The 14,870-nt window shown below is 45.2% G+C and overlaps 1 protein-coding gene across 19 annotated transcripts in view; it reads right to left on the reverse strand.

Moving 5' to 3' along the window:
- Window positions 1-14,210, reverse strand: part of dtnba (dystrobrevin, beta a) — a 446,182-nt gene extending 431,972 nt beyond the window's left edge. For 6 of the 19 annotated variants that reach the window (XM_055635453.1, XM_055635463.1, XM_055635456.1 and 3 more), the window contains exon 1: window positions 12,097-12,374. In XM_055635453.1, coding sequence (XP_055491428.1) covers window positions 12,097-12,323 — 227 coding nt within the window. In that variant the 5' untranslated portion in view covers window positions 12,324-12,374. Of the gene's footprint in view, window positions 1-12,096; window positions 12,375-12,650 lie in introns of those variants that run through there. The other 13 variants (XM_055635455.1, XM_055635452.1, XM_055635450.1 and 10 more) reach the window with 6 other exon arrangements.
- Between the last annotated feature and the right edge of the window lie 660 nt (window positions 14,211-14,870).

The following is a 14,870-nucleotide window of genomic DNA, read 5'->3' on the forward strand; positions in this document are numbered from 1 at the left end:
ATAACCTACATGGTTGATGAGGCAGAGTCTATATTGACAAAGTTACATATGGGAGGTTAGATGGTACGGGATCCCTGCAGAGCTACCTAACTGGACACAAAAATGGCTTCATGATGGGAATCATGGTGGTTGAAGTTGTTCTTCAGACTGGAGGCATGTCTCTATTGGGATGCCTCAGCTATCACGCTAGGCCCCCTTGCAGTTTGTCATCAATATCAATTATTTGGATGAGAATGCACAAATCATGATTAGTGAGTTTGCAAATGACACTAAAAAAAGTAGCATCTTAGACAGTGAAGATGATCATCAAGAACTACGGCAGAATCATGATCAGCTGGGCTAGCAAGCTGAGGGATGGCAAATGGAGTTTAATTCAGATAAGTGAGATGCTATATTTTGGGAAAGCAATCCTGGGCACAGTGAACAGTTGGGCACTGAGGAGTCTGGTAGAACAGAGTCATCTACGAGAACTACAGAGCTCCCTTGAAGTGATATCGCAGAGATTAGGTGGTGAAGGCAGCTTTTGCACGCTGGCCTTCATTAGTCAGAGAAATTACTATAGAAGTTGAGACATTAAGTTACAGTTGTTCAATACACTGGCAAGGCAGCACTTGGAGCATTGTATTCAGTTTTGCTCACCCACCTACACGAAAGATGTCATCAATCTGGAAAGAGTGTAGAGAAGTGTGTGGGAAGGTAGACAAAAACTGCTGGTGTAACTCAGCGGGTGAGGCAACATCTATGGAGCGAAGGAATAGATGACGTTTCGGACTGATGTGGGTGTGTAGGAAGGAACTACAGATACTGGTTTAAACCGACGACGGACACTAAAAACTGGAGTAACTCAGCTGGACAGGCAGCATCTCTGGAGAGAAGGAATGGGTGATGTTTTGGGTCAAAGGTTTCAAAGGTTTCCAAGGTCTGTTTAGTTTCATGTGTACCAATTAAGGTACAGTATTATTTATATTACCATACTAAAATAAAAGCAGCAAGACACACAACTACATAAAATATAACATAAAAATCCACCACAGCAGATTCTCTACATTCCTCCTCACTGTGATGGAAGGCAATAAAGTCTAATCTTCTTCCCTTATTTTCCTCTTGCGGTCGGGGCAATCAAACCGTGCATCGGGGCAATCGGAGCGCCCGCATTTCCCCTGCAGCCGCTGATCAAGGCTCCCACGTCTGGGCGGTCAAAGCTCCTGCGGCTTGGAGCTCCCAACGTCGGTCTCCAACCAGAGACCGCGAGCTTGACGATGTTAAAGTCCGCAGGCTGCCCGAAGCAGAGGCCTCCAGCTCATCGATGTTAGGCCACAGTGCAGGCGGAGATACGATACGGGAAAAGAATTTGCATCTCCGTCGAGGTAAGAGATTAAAAGTTTTCCCCCAAACCCCTCACAGAAAACAAGCTAAAGAATACTATAAACATACATTTAACACATACTAAACAACAACAGAGAAGGAAGGGACAGACAGACTGTTGGCAAGGCAGCCATTGCTCGCGCCACCGGTAGAGACCCTTCTTCAGAGAAGTTTTACGAGGACATTCCCAGGATACGAGGGCCCGAATTGCAAGGAGAGGTTGAGCAAGTTAGGACCCAATTAATTGGAGCACAGGAGGCTGAGGGGTGATCTTACAAAATAAAATCATGAGGGTAAGATAGGGTGAATGCAGTTTTTTCCTAGTGTAGAAGAATTAGAACCAGAACTTTAAGATGAGAGGGAAAAGATTTAGTAGGAACCCTCGGGGCAACCCTTTCCATAGAGGGTGGTAGGTATATGAAACAAACTGCCAGAGGAAGTAGTTGAAACAGGTACAAGAACACTTAAAAGTCAATTGAACATGGATAGGTAAGGTTTAGATGGATACGATCCATATGCAGGTAAATGGGATTAGATTAGACAGGGCATCTTGATTGCCATGGACAAGTTGGGTCAAAGGACCCGTTTCCGTACTGTATGATTTAACAGGAGTTCATGACGTTTGAATGCCTTTAATTAAAAATACCACTTTTCATGTGATCTTTTTGAACAAAATGTTGCTGTGATCTTTGCCGAGCTCACTTCAAATGGTCATCTGTCAAATGAGGATGCTTGTGCGCCTTCTGATTATTATGTTTCACAAGAACTGTAACCCCAGGCTTTAATTCAGAGATCTGAACTTCATGCATTTTTCTACATCTGCTTTCAAGCAGATTTTCCTGGCTTTGTCACACAAAATGTTAATGTAGAGTTTGGTCATTTATCTCACGGGATCGTCTGCAGAAGATTTTAATGTGCAAATTATTCAAAAATAAGTGTACTGGTGGTATTCCTACTGTTGAACTTAGAAGATTGAGGGGGGATCTTATAGAAACTTACAAAATTCTTAAGGGGTTGGACAGGCTAGATGCAGGAAGATTGTTCCCGATGTTGGGGACGTCCTGAACAAGGGGACACAGTTTAAGGATAAGGGGGAAATCTTTTAGGACCGAGATGAGAAAAACATTTTTCACACAGAGAGTGGTGAATCTGTGGAATTCTCTGCCACAGAAGGTAGTTGAGGCCAGTTCATTGGCTATATTTAGGAGGGAGTATAAATATAGGAGGTATGGAGAGAAGGCAGGTACAGGATACTGAGTGGATGATCAGCCATGATCATATTGAATGGTGGTGCAGGCTCAAATTTTCCTATTTTCTGCACCTATTTTCTATGTTTCTATGAACTAATACTACTCTGTAATTTCATATAAATGCAATCAAAGTCTGATCAAAACAAATAAAACGAATTATATCCTTCAAATGTTTGCATAAACCATTCTACTTCACCATAGTGAAGGGTAGCTTTGCAATGTGTAAACTTCCATTGCCCATCACGTCTCTTGCAGAGTAAAAACTAACACAGACCTTGTCAAGCACAGGGAAGGAAGATTTTGTGGATGTGGCAACAGTGATTTTTTAAATAACAAGGAATCTACTCCCCTGACGAAGAGTCAATTCCGATCTGACAAAGGATCTCCGATCTGAAACGTTATCCGTTTCTCCTTCCACAGTTGCTGCCCAAGTGTTTCCAGCATTTTCTGTTTTTCTTGCAGATTTTCAGCATCTGCAGTTTTATTTTCAATCCATTGTTTTGCATAGGCAGGGTTTTACAGTTCCATTCCTGTTCCAACAAGTTTAATGAATGACATTCAGCACATTACAATTATTGTTGATATTTGTATTGACTTTAACACCCACCATATGCTTTCAGATAATGTCATCAGTGATTGGAGTAGAATTAGGCCATTCGGCCCATCAAGTCTACTCCGCCATTCAATCATGGCTTGTCTATCCCTCCCTCCTACTCGCATGGAGTTTGCTGAATAACAAATGTTCCCAGAATTGTAGAGCTTTCCGCATGACTTGCTGTTCCTCCTTACTAGGTCATTACAATTTGTATCGAGTCTCCACAGTAAAAGGCACTGTTTGAATTCTGCTCATCTCACTCACACTGGGCGATATATTTTTTGATGATTGTGAACAAAAGTTTCTGTCCTACTGTTATATTTGCCTTTAATTCAATGCACTCTTGATATTTAGCATGGCCATTGCCACCATAACAATGCACAAATTCGGTATAGGTGCTCTGAATGCTACTGCATATTCAAACATAGATTTGAACCTGAAGTGATTGGGATTAATATCCAAAATGAGCTAGTACTGTTGATATTTGACCCAGTATGTTGGATTTCTTGTAACAGAATCAGTCTATTGGTTATTTCTGCAGCTGCTGAGGAGTGGCATCTTGCACCTCATCTCAGTAATTGCAACCTGCATATCAAACATCCTATGACTGCTCAGCTCTTCTTCAGGAGATTCATTGCATTACTTCACCGCTATAGATCATGTACATAATGGCTGCTGTTTACATTGCCATACTCGTGAAACATGGTATTTTCTTCAAGGGAAAATATACATAGTTCAGGAAATGAAATAGCATAGTACAACATAATAATAATTAAGATTCCATCTTTTTTCTAGTTTCTCTGCAGGTGCACTATGCAACCCAATCTTCACCGGAACTGCAGCTTTGTGTACAGTTGGTCCAATTCTTAATGGATGGACACTTGTTTCTCCGCTCCACACTACCCCCAATGTTTTTTTCTCTCTTTCCAGTTATGAAAGATCTTGAACTTGAAAGATTACCTCTGTCTCTGTCTCTTAGTCTTTCCTGTGTTTTTGCTCTTATTATTATAAATTAGTAATTTTTGAATGTTATTATATATATACACTAGACTAAGTGGGACCAGTTGGGTCCCATTGTCACACTGGAGGCCTGGTCCCCCAAAGCAATATTCCACCACTGACCCATAGCCCCCAACTGCGCTGGCGCAGCTCATTTCCCTTCATCCCCCAGCACTCCCTCCCCTGGGGGGGGGAGGTTATTGGGGGGGGGGAGTGGGGGGGGGGGGGGGGGGGGGGGGGGGGGGGGGTGGGGGTGGGGGGGGTGTGGGGGGATGTGTGTTGGTGGGGGGGGGGGGGGGAGCTCATAGGAAAGACAGGGGACGAGTCATAGGGGAGATAAGTGTATCACGGGGGAGGGGGGCAAGAGCCAGCAGTGGGGACCAGAGGGGAAGGGGCTGGAGGTGGGGGGGCGGTCCGATGGGAACTCAGTGGGCTGATCAGTAACTATTCGCTCTCCTCGCCGGGATCAGATTCTCCGCTTTCCATTTGGCCGACACCTCCGGCACCGTGCCGCTTCCTTTCCGTCCGACAATTGTGTCTGGTTGGAGACCTCCGCCGGCCACAGCAGAGTGTCCCTCAGCTCCAGTAAAAACGTCGATTGGCGAGCAGGAAGGGGCGTTGCCGTCGTCCTGATTGACAGGAAAGGAGCCCAATCGGCGTGTCGCTGACTGACAGGAAAGGAGACCAATCTGCGCATGCACGGTTTTTAAGATTTTTAACCTTAATAACTTTTAAGCTATACCATCAATCGGAACAAAATTTGTTGTACTGGAGGACGGGAGAATGGTGAGTAAGGTGGTGAAAATTCGTAGCGCTATCCTGTATCGTATTTGCACAAATAGAAAAAACAACGCCCAAACCAAAAGAGCACAAGATCAGAGTTTTAGTTAGGTACTAGACCAAGTGCAGACCCATTGGGTCTGTTCCCCCCAACGCGTGGTGGTGGGGGTGGGGGTGCTGCGGCTTCACACGCACACTAACCCCCCCCACACACACGGGGGGGGGGGGGAGGGGGGGGTAGGGGGAAATGGGGTGGGGAGAGGGGAGGGAGGGGAGACAGCTGGGTCCCGTTCCCTCAACGTGCGGTTGCGAGGGGGGCTGGGGGGGGCAGCGGCTTCACACGCACACTAACCACCTGCCTAAAACGAATATTCACGAAATAGAACCCGGACAAACCAACACGAGAGTTTTAAATATATATAGGTAGATAGATAAGAGAGATAGATAGATTGTCCTCTGTTGAATTGATTTCATTCTCCTAATCCAAGATTTAAGATTTGTTTCTCTTCCAGAATCAATGGATGTGCTGAGACATTTCAATCGATAACAATCTGCCCAATAAATCTTTCTTATCAACATGCTCCTTGTGGCTTCAAAATCCAATGACATGGTTCACCTTCACACATATACTAACAAGATCAAATAGTCTATCGACAATCTATGATTCCACTGTTAGATTATTGGGATATTATTGGCTACACAGATGGGCTGAGAGAGAAAGGACAGGGGACTTAGGATGTAGCCTCGAGGTGCTCCAGTGATGATGGCTTTCGAGAATATTGATTAAGCTATGCTAATTAGGAAGTAGAGAACATTGCCCAGTCCATTGGAGTATTAATCTCCTCACATTCATTGCTATCTACAGGAAGAACTGCCTCAAATGTCATTAAAGACACACAGCACACTGCCTATGCTCTCATCTTGTTTCTACCATTGGTAAAAAGGAAGGGGAGCATGAAAACTCTGATCCCCCAGTTTCAAGAACAGTTTATTCCCATTAACTATCGATAACCACAAACAAACCTTTTTAGTTTAGAGATACAGCGCAGAAACAGGCCCTTCGGCTCACTGAGTCTGCACAGACCAGTGATCCCCACACACACTTACACGACCCTACACACACCACAGGGAACCTCCAAACCTGTACGTCTTTGGAGTGTGGGAGGATAGCAGAGATCTGGGAGAAAATCCACGCAGGTCACAGAGAGAACGTACAAACTCCATACAGACAAGCACCCATAGTCAAACCTGGGTCTCTGGCGCTGCAAGGCAGTAACTCCACCACTGTGTCACCATGCCACCCGTACCTTTCGTTTAGTTTAGAGATACAGCGTGGAAACAGGCCCTTCAGCCCGAGTTGACCAGCAATCCTCACATATTAAAGGGCCTCTCCCATTTCGGCGATTTTTTCGGTGACAGCTGGAAAATAGGCTGTCTCCACATGGTCGCGGGGTGACGCCTGTATTGTTGTTGGTTGTCTCCTCAAGTTTCGTAACTTTTTTTCTTGTCGCCGCTGGATTTTAAACAGTTCAAGACCTTTCGGCCACAGTGGGATTGACATTGCTTGTCTTCTCCTGTCGTAGGTTGTAGCCAGGATGATGCCAGGTGACGTTCTCACCAGTTGCTGACCGGTGAATTCCATTGGCGACTACCTACGTCAACCTATATCAACCGGCAACAGCGACTGAATTGTCTTCCGACAGGGTCGTAGCTTGTTGTACCTTGTCGCGGGTGGACGTAAGTTGACTTCAGTTGTCGTAGGTTGTCGCCTGTGTGGTCGAAGGTTGTTGTAGGCTGTCGTATGTGTGGTCGTAGGTGGACGTCCCAAGTCGCTAGGAATTGTGTCGCCCAAGCTTGACGTCGACTAGGCGGTAGCTTGTCATAGACATTGTCATAAGGTGGGTCCAGAGAAGTCAGTTTTTCAGTGTCTCGCTACGACTGTGACTGTCGCCAGCAGTCGCCTAAAAATCACCCAAGTGGGACAGGCCCTTAACATTATCCTACACACACTTGGGACAATTTACATTTATACCAAGCCAGTTAACCTACAAATCTGTACATCTTTGGAGTATGGGAGGAAACCGAAGATCTCGGAGCGAACCCACGCGGTCAATGGGGAGAGCGTACAAACTCCATACAGACAGCGTCTATAGTCGGGATCGAACCCAGGTCTCTGGCGCTGTAACTTCTGTAAGGCAGCAACTCTATCACTGATATTAATGCCAAGGAACTTGAAGTTCTCAATCATCTCCACTTCAGCATTATTGATGCAAACTAGGGCGTGTACTCATGAAGATCTTGACACCATGTTGCTAAGCTGTCTATCTCCTTCTGTATTCAGTCTCATCATTATTTGAGATCTGGCCTATTATTCAAAAGATAAGCCATAATTTCTGTCAGTTAAATATCAGGAAGATTGAAGCCTTTATGTGCAAAACCCATCGCAAGTTCCATAGCTGTCAATGAATCTAGAAATGAAAACTATGCCTTCAGAGTTATCCATCAATTGTGTGGATGTGCAGTTTACTAGGGAATACAAATACCTAGTAATGTACCAGGACAGCTGAGGCCCTGTAGAAGAAGGAACAGAAACGGCAGTATATTTTGAGAAGGCTCCGCCCCTTCAACATCCGCAGTAAAAGGCCTGCCCCACGAGCATGTGACTGCATGAGGCAAGCGCGACCAAACCGGAAGAGGGGCCCGCGTGGAGGTCGAGTGATCCCCGTACAGGGCCATTCCCACCAGCATGCGACTGCATGCGGCGAGCGCGACCAAACCGTAAGCTGGGCCGTGCGGAGGTCGTGATCCCGTACGGGTTGACGTGAAGTTCGAGCGAAGTCCGCGGGAAGTTCGTGCTAGGCGTACGCCGTCGAAACGCTGCGCATGCCCTTCGAGGCTGTGCATATGGCCTCAATGTGGTTGCAGTCAGGCAGGCCGTTGCCGCGCAGAATTTTTGGACAGTGTCAGTTTTTCGGAGCCCCGCGCTATGTCGGGACCAGTTCCGCACAACTCCATACGGCTCCAGGGATCGAAGTGGGACCGGCCCCGCGAGGCCATACGGCTCAAGCGACCACGTTAGGTCGCGTTTGCCACATGCAGTCGCATGTTCGTGGGACAGGCCCTTAAGAATAGACAAAGGATTAACAAAATTATCAGTAAGGCTGGCTCCGTCCTGGAGTTGGATTAATGGGAGGTGGTCTTGGATTGGAAGATGCTTCTCAAACTGCGGAGCATCTTGGACAATACAGCTCACCTCCTCCATGACAGACTGGTCAACCTGAGGAGTACCTTCAGCAACAGACTGGTGCCACCAAGATGCAGGACAGAACGCCACAGGAGATCCTTCAAACTGTACAACTCCTAACCCCTTCCATCGTGGGGTAGACTGACTCCCCCTCCCCCATCTTTGCACATCACCAATCCTTCCCACTCGTCACTTTAATTTCATGTCTCATGTATTTTGTGCTTTATGACTTTTGGCAGATCAATTTCCCTCCTGGAATAAATAAGAGTTCTATTGTATCATATTGTCATAAGCCCCTTACAGGAAGCTATCTACAACCTATACCCCACATGTTCCTGCAAGATGATTCATCAACCCCATCTATTTAACTATTCATTCAATTGTAATCCCTTAAGTTTATATTGCATATTTTCTGTCATTTGAAGCATCTCATGAACATAACAGTGCATTCCAATGGACTGCCAAACAATATTTGACATTGAGCTGCATCAAGATATATTGGGGCAGATGATACTAACTTTGACAAAGAGATAGCTTGAAGGTGCATCCTAAAAAGAAGCAAAATGAGTGAAGAGTCAGTATGAATTGGAGACAGTAGGTTTGGGCAGAATATTCCAGATGGTGGACATCCATGTCATTTCACAGACTGGCTCTTCAGTACCTCCATTTAAAAGGCACAAAAAAATGTAGCTGCCACCTAGACCTGCATCAACAGGCAAAAAAAAGGAAACAACATTAATTATTTTAGTTTCAAAAAAACCTACTTGTGTTATATGCCTGTACTCGATCATGTTCTTCAAAGAAACAACTCATAATTCTTTGGAAATAAAATCCTATTGCGACATCCTCCTCTGAGGTTCATTACATTAGATGACGCTGACTGACAAACTCATTGGATAACTAAGAATCTACAGTGTTTCATCATTAAAAGGCAGAATTGTATATCGACAATGAGACACTACCAATAATTCCTCACTCTGAAAATACTGCTCAGGCGAATCCTTGTTCAAATGAAGCCGAGCAAGAGCAGCCACACAATAAAGGGGAGGTCATTTAAGAGTGGGGTGAGAAAAAGCTTTTTCACCCAGAGAGTTGTGAATTTATGGAATTCCGTGCCTCAGAGGGTAGTGGAAGCCAAGTCACTGGATGGATTTAAGAGAGAGTTGGTTAAAGCTCTAGGGGCTAGTGGAGTCAAGGGATATGGGGAGAAAGCAGGCACGGGTTATTGATAGGGGACGATCAGCCATGATCACAATGAATGGCGGTGCCGGCTCGAAGGGCCTTATGGCCTCCTCCTGCACCTATTTTATATGTTTCTAATAAAATGTCCCTTGTGATATTGGAACACAACAATATATACTGACTGGCAATGGAGAGTCTTAAGCAGACCTGAACCAATGGAAACCATGGAAGCTGTGGAGCCAGCCCAGGTATAGCGGAGAACATCAGTGAATGGTGTGGGAATGGCTTAGTGAGTATCGCACCTGCAAACACAGTGGAATCGATCACATGAACAAGAAGCAAAACTACACTCCTGCAAGCATCTCTACAAAAGACATTGAGAGGATAATTATATTCTGCCTCCTGAAGTCTTCAACATTGATAGATCCCAGTATTCAGCTCAGAAACAGTGCATGGAAGATGTTGACATGTAACAGAAATACTCTCCCAGATAAAGATAAAACAGTGGAAGAAGTCTGTTTCCTAATAGAGTTCAATTTCTAGCAAAACAACTTTGCACTGAACCTAACCTCAGATATGAAACAATAGCATGTGTAACTGCCCTAAATATATCAAAAGACATTTCAGTTGGCTAAAGCAAACTCGTCAATCATGATCTACAACCAACACAAAAGTACATAGATACTACATCTTAAACCAGCTAGAAAGTGATTCGTTCGTCACTCCACAGGTTCAACAGAGAAACATTTTTAGCTGTGACTTGGATTACAGTCGATTAAAGTCATCCTCAAACTGTGAAGCATCCTGGACAATGCAGCTCACCCCCTCCATGACACACTGGTCAACCTGAGGAGTACCTTCAGCAACAGACCGGTTCTACCAAAATGTAGTACAGAACGCCACAGGAAATCCTTCTTCCCTGTGGTTATCAAACTTTACAACTCCTCCCCCTTTTGTCGTGGGGTAGACTGAGACCGACTCCGTTCCCCCCCCCCCCCCCCCCCCCCCCCCCCCCCCCCCCCCCCCCACCCCCCACAATCTTTCCACATCCCCAAAGCCTTTCCACTCATCACTTTAATGTCAGGTTTCATGTATTTTGTGTTTTTTTTATGTTGCCAAATAAAATTCCCTCCTGGGATAAATAGTTCTATCGTATTTTATCGTAAAAGGATGTGCAGTGACAACTGGGAATGGACAGTGAATATGCAGCATTGCCACTTTCCAAAAATCAGACTTGTTTTGGTTGTTAAACCACAAGTACAATCTAAATTGCCGAGCCAATATGCATAAGATATCTGAAAATCCTTTCCAAAAAAAAAATTAGGCTTCAAACACATATCATTCACCGACTTTTATGACTTAATCCTCCTCGTATCAACCAGGTTACTACTTTATAATTACAAAGAAACTAATCTCTACTAAATAACTACCTCTAATGATAAAAGTGAATTAATAGTGTCCCGTGGAATTTATCTACAGTTCACAAGCAAATGTCTTTGCAGAAGCGAACAATTCACTGAAAAAAGATAAATCACCATCAGCAATGAGACACTTTATTTTACAAAGTGAACAATCAACAGAAACTGAAGACTTATTTATGCCTTTCAGCTTCTAAGCCATTAATGTAAGGCACATTCAATCCAGGCCTTCTCCAAATTCAGTATGTAGACATCACTTTCTTTCTGCAAATGCAATGATTATAATCCACTATACATCAGCGGTGACATAAACGGCATCACATCACGTGAATGTGCATCACTTTCCTTGCCTGAAGCATAAGCACTGGAGTATACCTCTGAAATCCGAAACACAGATAGAGAACAAAGATATCAGAACAGTGTTCACACTGCCACAATTCCCCTTCAGCTAACTAACCAAGTCTAGCAAGATTTTGAGTGTAAGATACCAGAAACAGTGGGGGTATCACGGGTTTGTCGAATTTAAAAGTGAGAGTATATCATGTCAACTCGGGCACTGACATGCGGATTCTTCATACCATCACTCTGTTTATATAATACACACTTGTTTCTCATTTTACACTGTTTTGGCAAATTGCTCAATGACAGTGAACACAAGTCTACATCGTGTACAGTTGCAAAACCATAGTCCTACTCAGATAAAAATGCTTAAAGCATGGAACAATTAACCTCAGCTAAAACGCAGCACCATTTGACTGGTGTGAGATTCACTGTAAAAGTACATGCATACAGTATTTGCATGTTTAACGTAGCTCTAGTTATACTCTGTGCATTAAAGCAACATCTTCTGCTAAACTTATTTGATCCTTGTTTGGTTCATTTTAAACTGCACGACAGCTTTCCAGTAACTGTTCTTTTTTTAGGTCTTTTTTTTTTAAAAGCCATCGCATAGCGAGCACTGTGGGAAAAATACATTATAACCGCAAGTTTACGAGCAGTCAGAACCAAAATCATCTTACAAAACATTCCACAATCCCACTCCAAGTACAAGACCCCAGAGCAAGCAAAATAAAGTCGGCGGCCCCCACTTTATGAACATTAACTTCGGATAAGAATATTTATGTTTAACTCCAGGTCACACATTAACTTGGTAACGACACAAATTCCTCCCCAACTCTCCACCCATATCCCATGAATAGAAATACAACAATAGCGAACATTGTTCCCGCTGCAGTGTTCAACTGTAAAATGTTAATAATTCACCTCAACGTGTTAGAGGAAATGAAATCGTCCGGCGACTTCTGTGGGTTGGGGGATGAGACGAGAGTAGCATGAAAACAGCACAAGTTAGCGGGACCTACTTCGTCCCATGGGGGGTGTGGGGAGGAGAAACTCCTCCAGGCAAATCCCTCCGGCAACTTGTGCAGAAAGTGAGCGGGCAGAGGCAGCGACTGCTCAGTAAAACCTCGCCGCTCATTCGCTGCTCTCATCCACACACGCCGAGGGCGGAAGAGAAACCTCCTCCCGCTCACTCGAGCGGGGACCGAGGGGAAGGGGGAAGGGGGAAGGCAGAGAGTGCCGGCACTCGGACTGCGGGCGGCGGAGAGGGGCCGGTAGACTTGTACCTGGTCCTGCAGAGCGCTCCCCGCGATCGCCGGCACTTAGACGGGGAGACGGGGAGGGAGGGGCGACGGTGCAGCTTTGAAGCGGCGGCGTAAAGCCCAGCTTGGATCCCGGGGCGCGGCGTGAGAGCTGCTACTTCGCGGCCATATTTGATACATTCCCTCCCTCGCTCTCTCCGGGTGGCGGGCACTTACCGGAGTTTACGCCGGCGGGTCGCTCACCTGCTCAGCCCGGGAACTGGAACTGGCGCCGGCTGCGGGGGAGCAGTAGAAGCTGTGATCAGCAGCGGGATCCCTGCGGCAACATCGCCGGGGAAGAGTGCTGCTCGCTGCTAGTTGCCGCACTCGGCTTCACTGCGGTACATTGGAGATGTTGCGGCTCTCCTCGTCCAGGCGTCCACTTTCGCCATAATGCGGATCAGCTGCACTCGCGGGCTCACCAGATACAGCGCTTGTCTCTTTCCCCATACAAGCCGCCTTTATTGTAGGTACATTCTCCTCTTGAATCTTTAACCCCCTCCCTTATTCTCCCACTTATTTGCAGCCCTCTATTTTTTCTCGCGTTCATTTGTAGTTATTTCCTCACGTTATATTGTACAGACTCCTTAACGCACATTCAGCTGTGACATTGAGTTCACCGTAATCATATTACTGACCTCAAATTCGTAATATTTAAACATATTTAGGTATGTTTATCCATTTACTTGCTGTTTAATACCTCTAAAGGAAGTGTGTGTGTTTATTTTGTTCCGTTTTATTTGCATCATTAAACGAATGATACTTCAAATTATGTCAATAGCCCATTATCAGTATTTTGAAATCAGATATCATTCTGCACTTCAGAGAGACACAAAAAGCTGGAGTAACTCAGCGGGACAGGCAGCACTTGAAAGTTGAGGTGGAAGTTAGAGGAGAAGGAAGTTCTGATCTTTGTGATATGCCACAGAGAGCAAAGATCAGGAGAGATGTTTGCAACCAACTAAATCAAAAGATGCACCCTCCACCATGGGACTTCTTATCGAGTTCACATCACAAGATTAGAAATTGTTCAGCCAGAGCTGAACACACTTCTTGGCATCTGCATACAATGGCATCTTGCACTTCTTGTGCGTAGTGGCGGAAAGATTGGTGGAAACAGGGCCACGACGTGAACGCTCTTTCCTTGACCCCACTTTGGGACTGAAACACTTCGACCATCGAGGAATTCCTACCACTTCACCCCCCCCAGCCCGCATCTTGCAAGATCTGACCACCTGACTGCGCTCCTATTTCATGCTTACAAGCTGAACCTGAAACAGGAGGATCCAGAACAGTAATGTAGGACTGGTTTAATGAAATAAATAAGATCCTTCACAACTGCTTTGAGTCAGTGCACAGGTCCATCTTCAAGGACTCTGCAGCCAATCTAAAAGAGTTTGCCACTTCCATCACAGATTTGATTAGTAGGTATGAAGAGGACCATGTGCCAAAGCAGATAATACGAGTGTTCCCCCACCCTGATTATGGGTGAACTGTGAGCTCCACTTCCGAGTGGAGTTCGTCAAATGATCCCAAACAGGTCAAGAAATCTATAAACAACCTTTGTAAAGCCAACAAGGATACCAAGAGAAATTCTAGACTTGGCTGCAATCCTAGGTTAACCACACTGATAGCTGTTGATTGTAGCAAAGCTTGCATGCTGTAATGGGCAACAAAGTGTCATTGAGCAATATCGCTGGTGATAATGCATCCTTCTCCATTGAGCTCTGTGTAGTCAATGCTAGCTTTTGACAGAAGTTCGATGGAATAACATCACCCTCCCATATGGCCGGGGGTCCTACTGTACCCATGGTCACCATCTCAGATATCAGATTGGTCTTCCTGAGAATAAACCTGCAGAAAGTGACTGGCCCCGGCTGTGTCCCCAGAGCCGGTGCGGACCAGCTGGCAGGCGCATTTACCGACATTTTTAACCTCTCTGACCCAATCTGAGATTTCCGTCTGCTTCAAGAAGACCACAGCCATTCCAACGCCCAAGTAGAATAAGGTAATGTGCCTTAATGACTACCAACCAGTGACTGTCATGGACTGTCATGAAGTGCTTTGGGAGACTGGTCATGGCACACATCAACTTCAAACTCCTGGTCCTAGGACTCAAAACCCTCCTTTGCAAATGGAATGCCATCTCCCTGAACCATACAACACAATAATTAAGGCGGGTGATAAAACTTTGTAATAATTCTCAACACCGTTGCTCCGCAAAGTTGCTTTCTCAGCCCCTTACTCTACTCACTATAAACTAAGGACTGTGCATCCAAATTTTGGGCTTAACTGCATCTACATTTGGGAACAACACTACCAAATGCATCTACATTTGGGAACAACACCACCAATAGCGATGTGGATATCAATGATGAGAACAGGAAGGAGATGGAA

Source organism: Leucoraja erinacea, chromosome 5 (assembly GCF_028641065.1).
Source record: "Leucoraja erinacea ecotype New England chromosome 5, Leri_hhj_1, whole genome shotgun sequence".
Taxonomy (NCBI): domain Eukaryota; kingdom Metazoa; phylum Chordata; class Chondrichthyes; order Rajiformes; family Rajidae; genus Leucoraja; species Leucoraja erinaceus.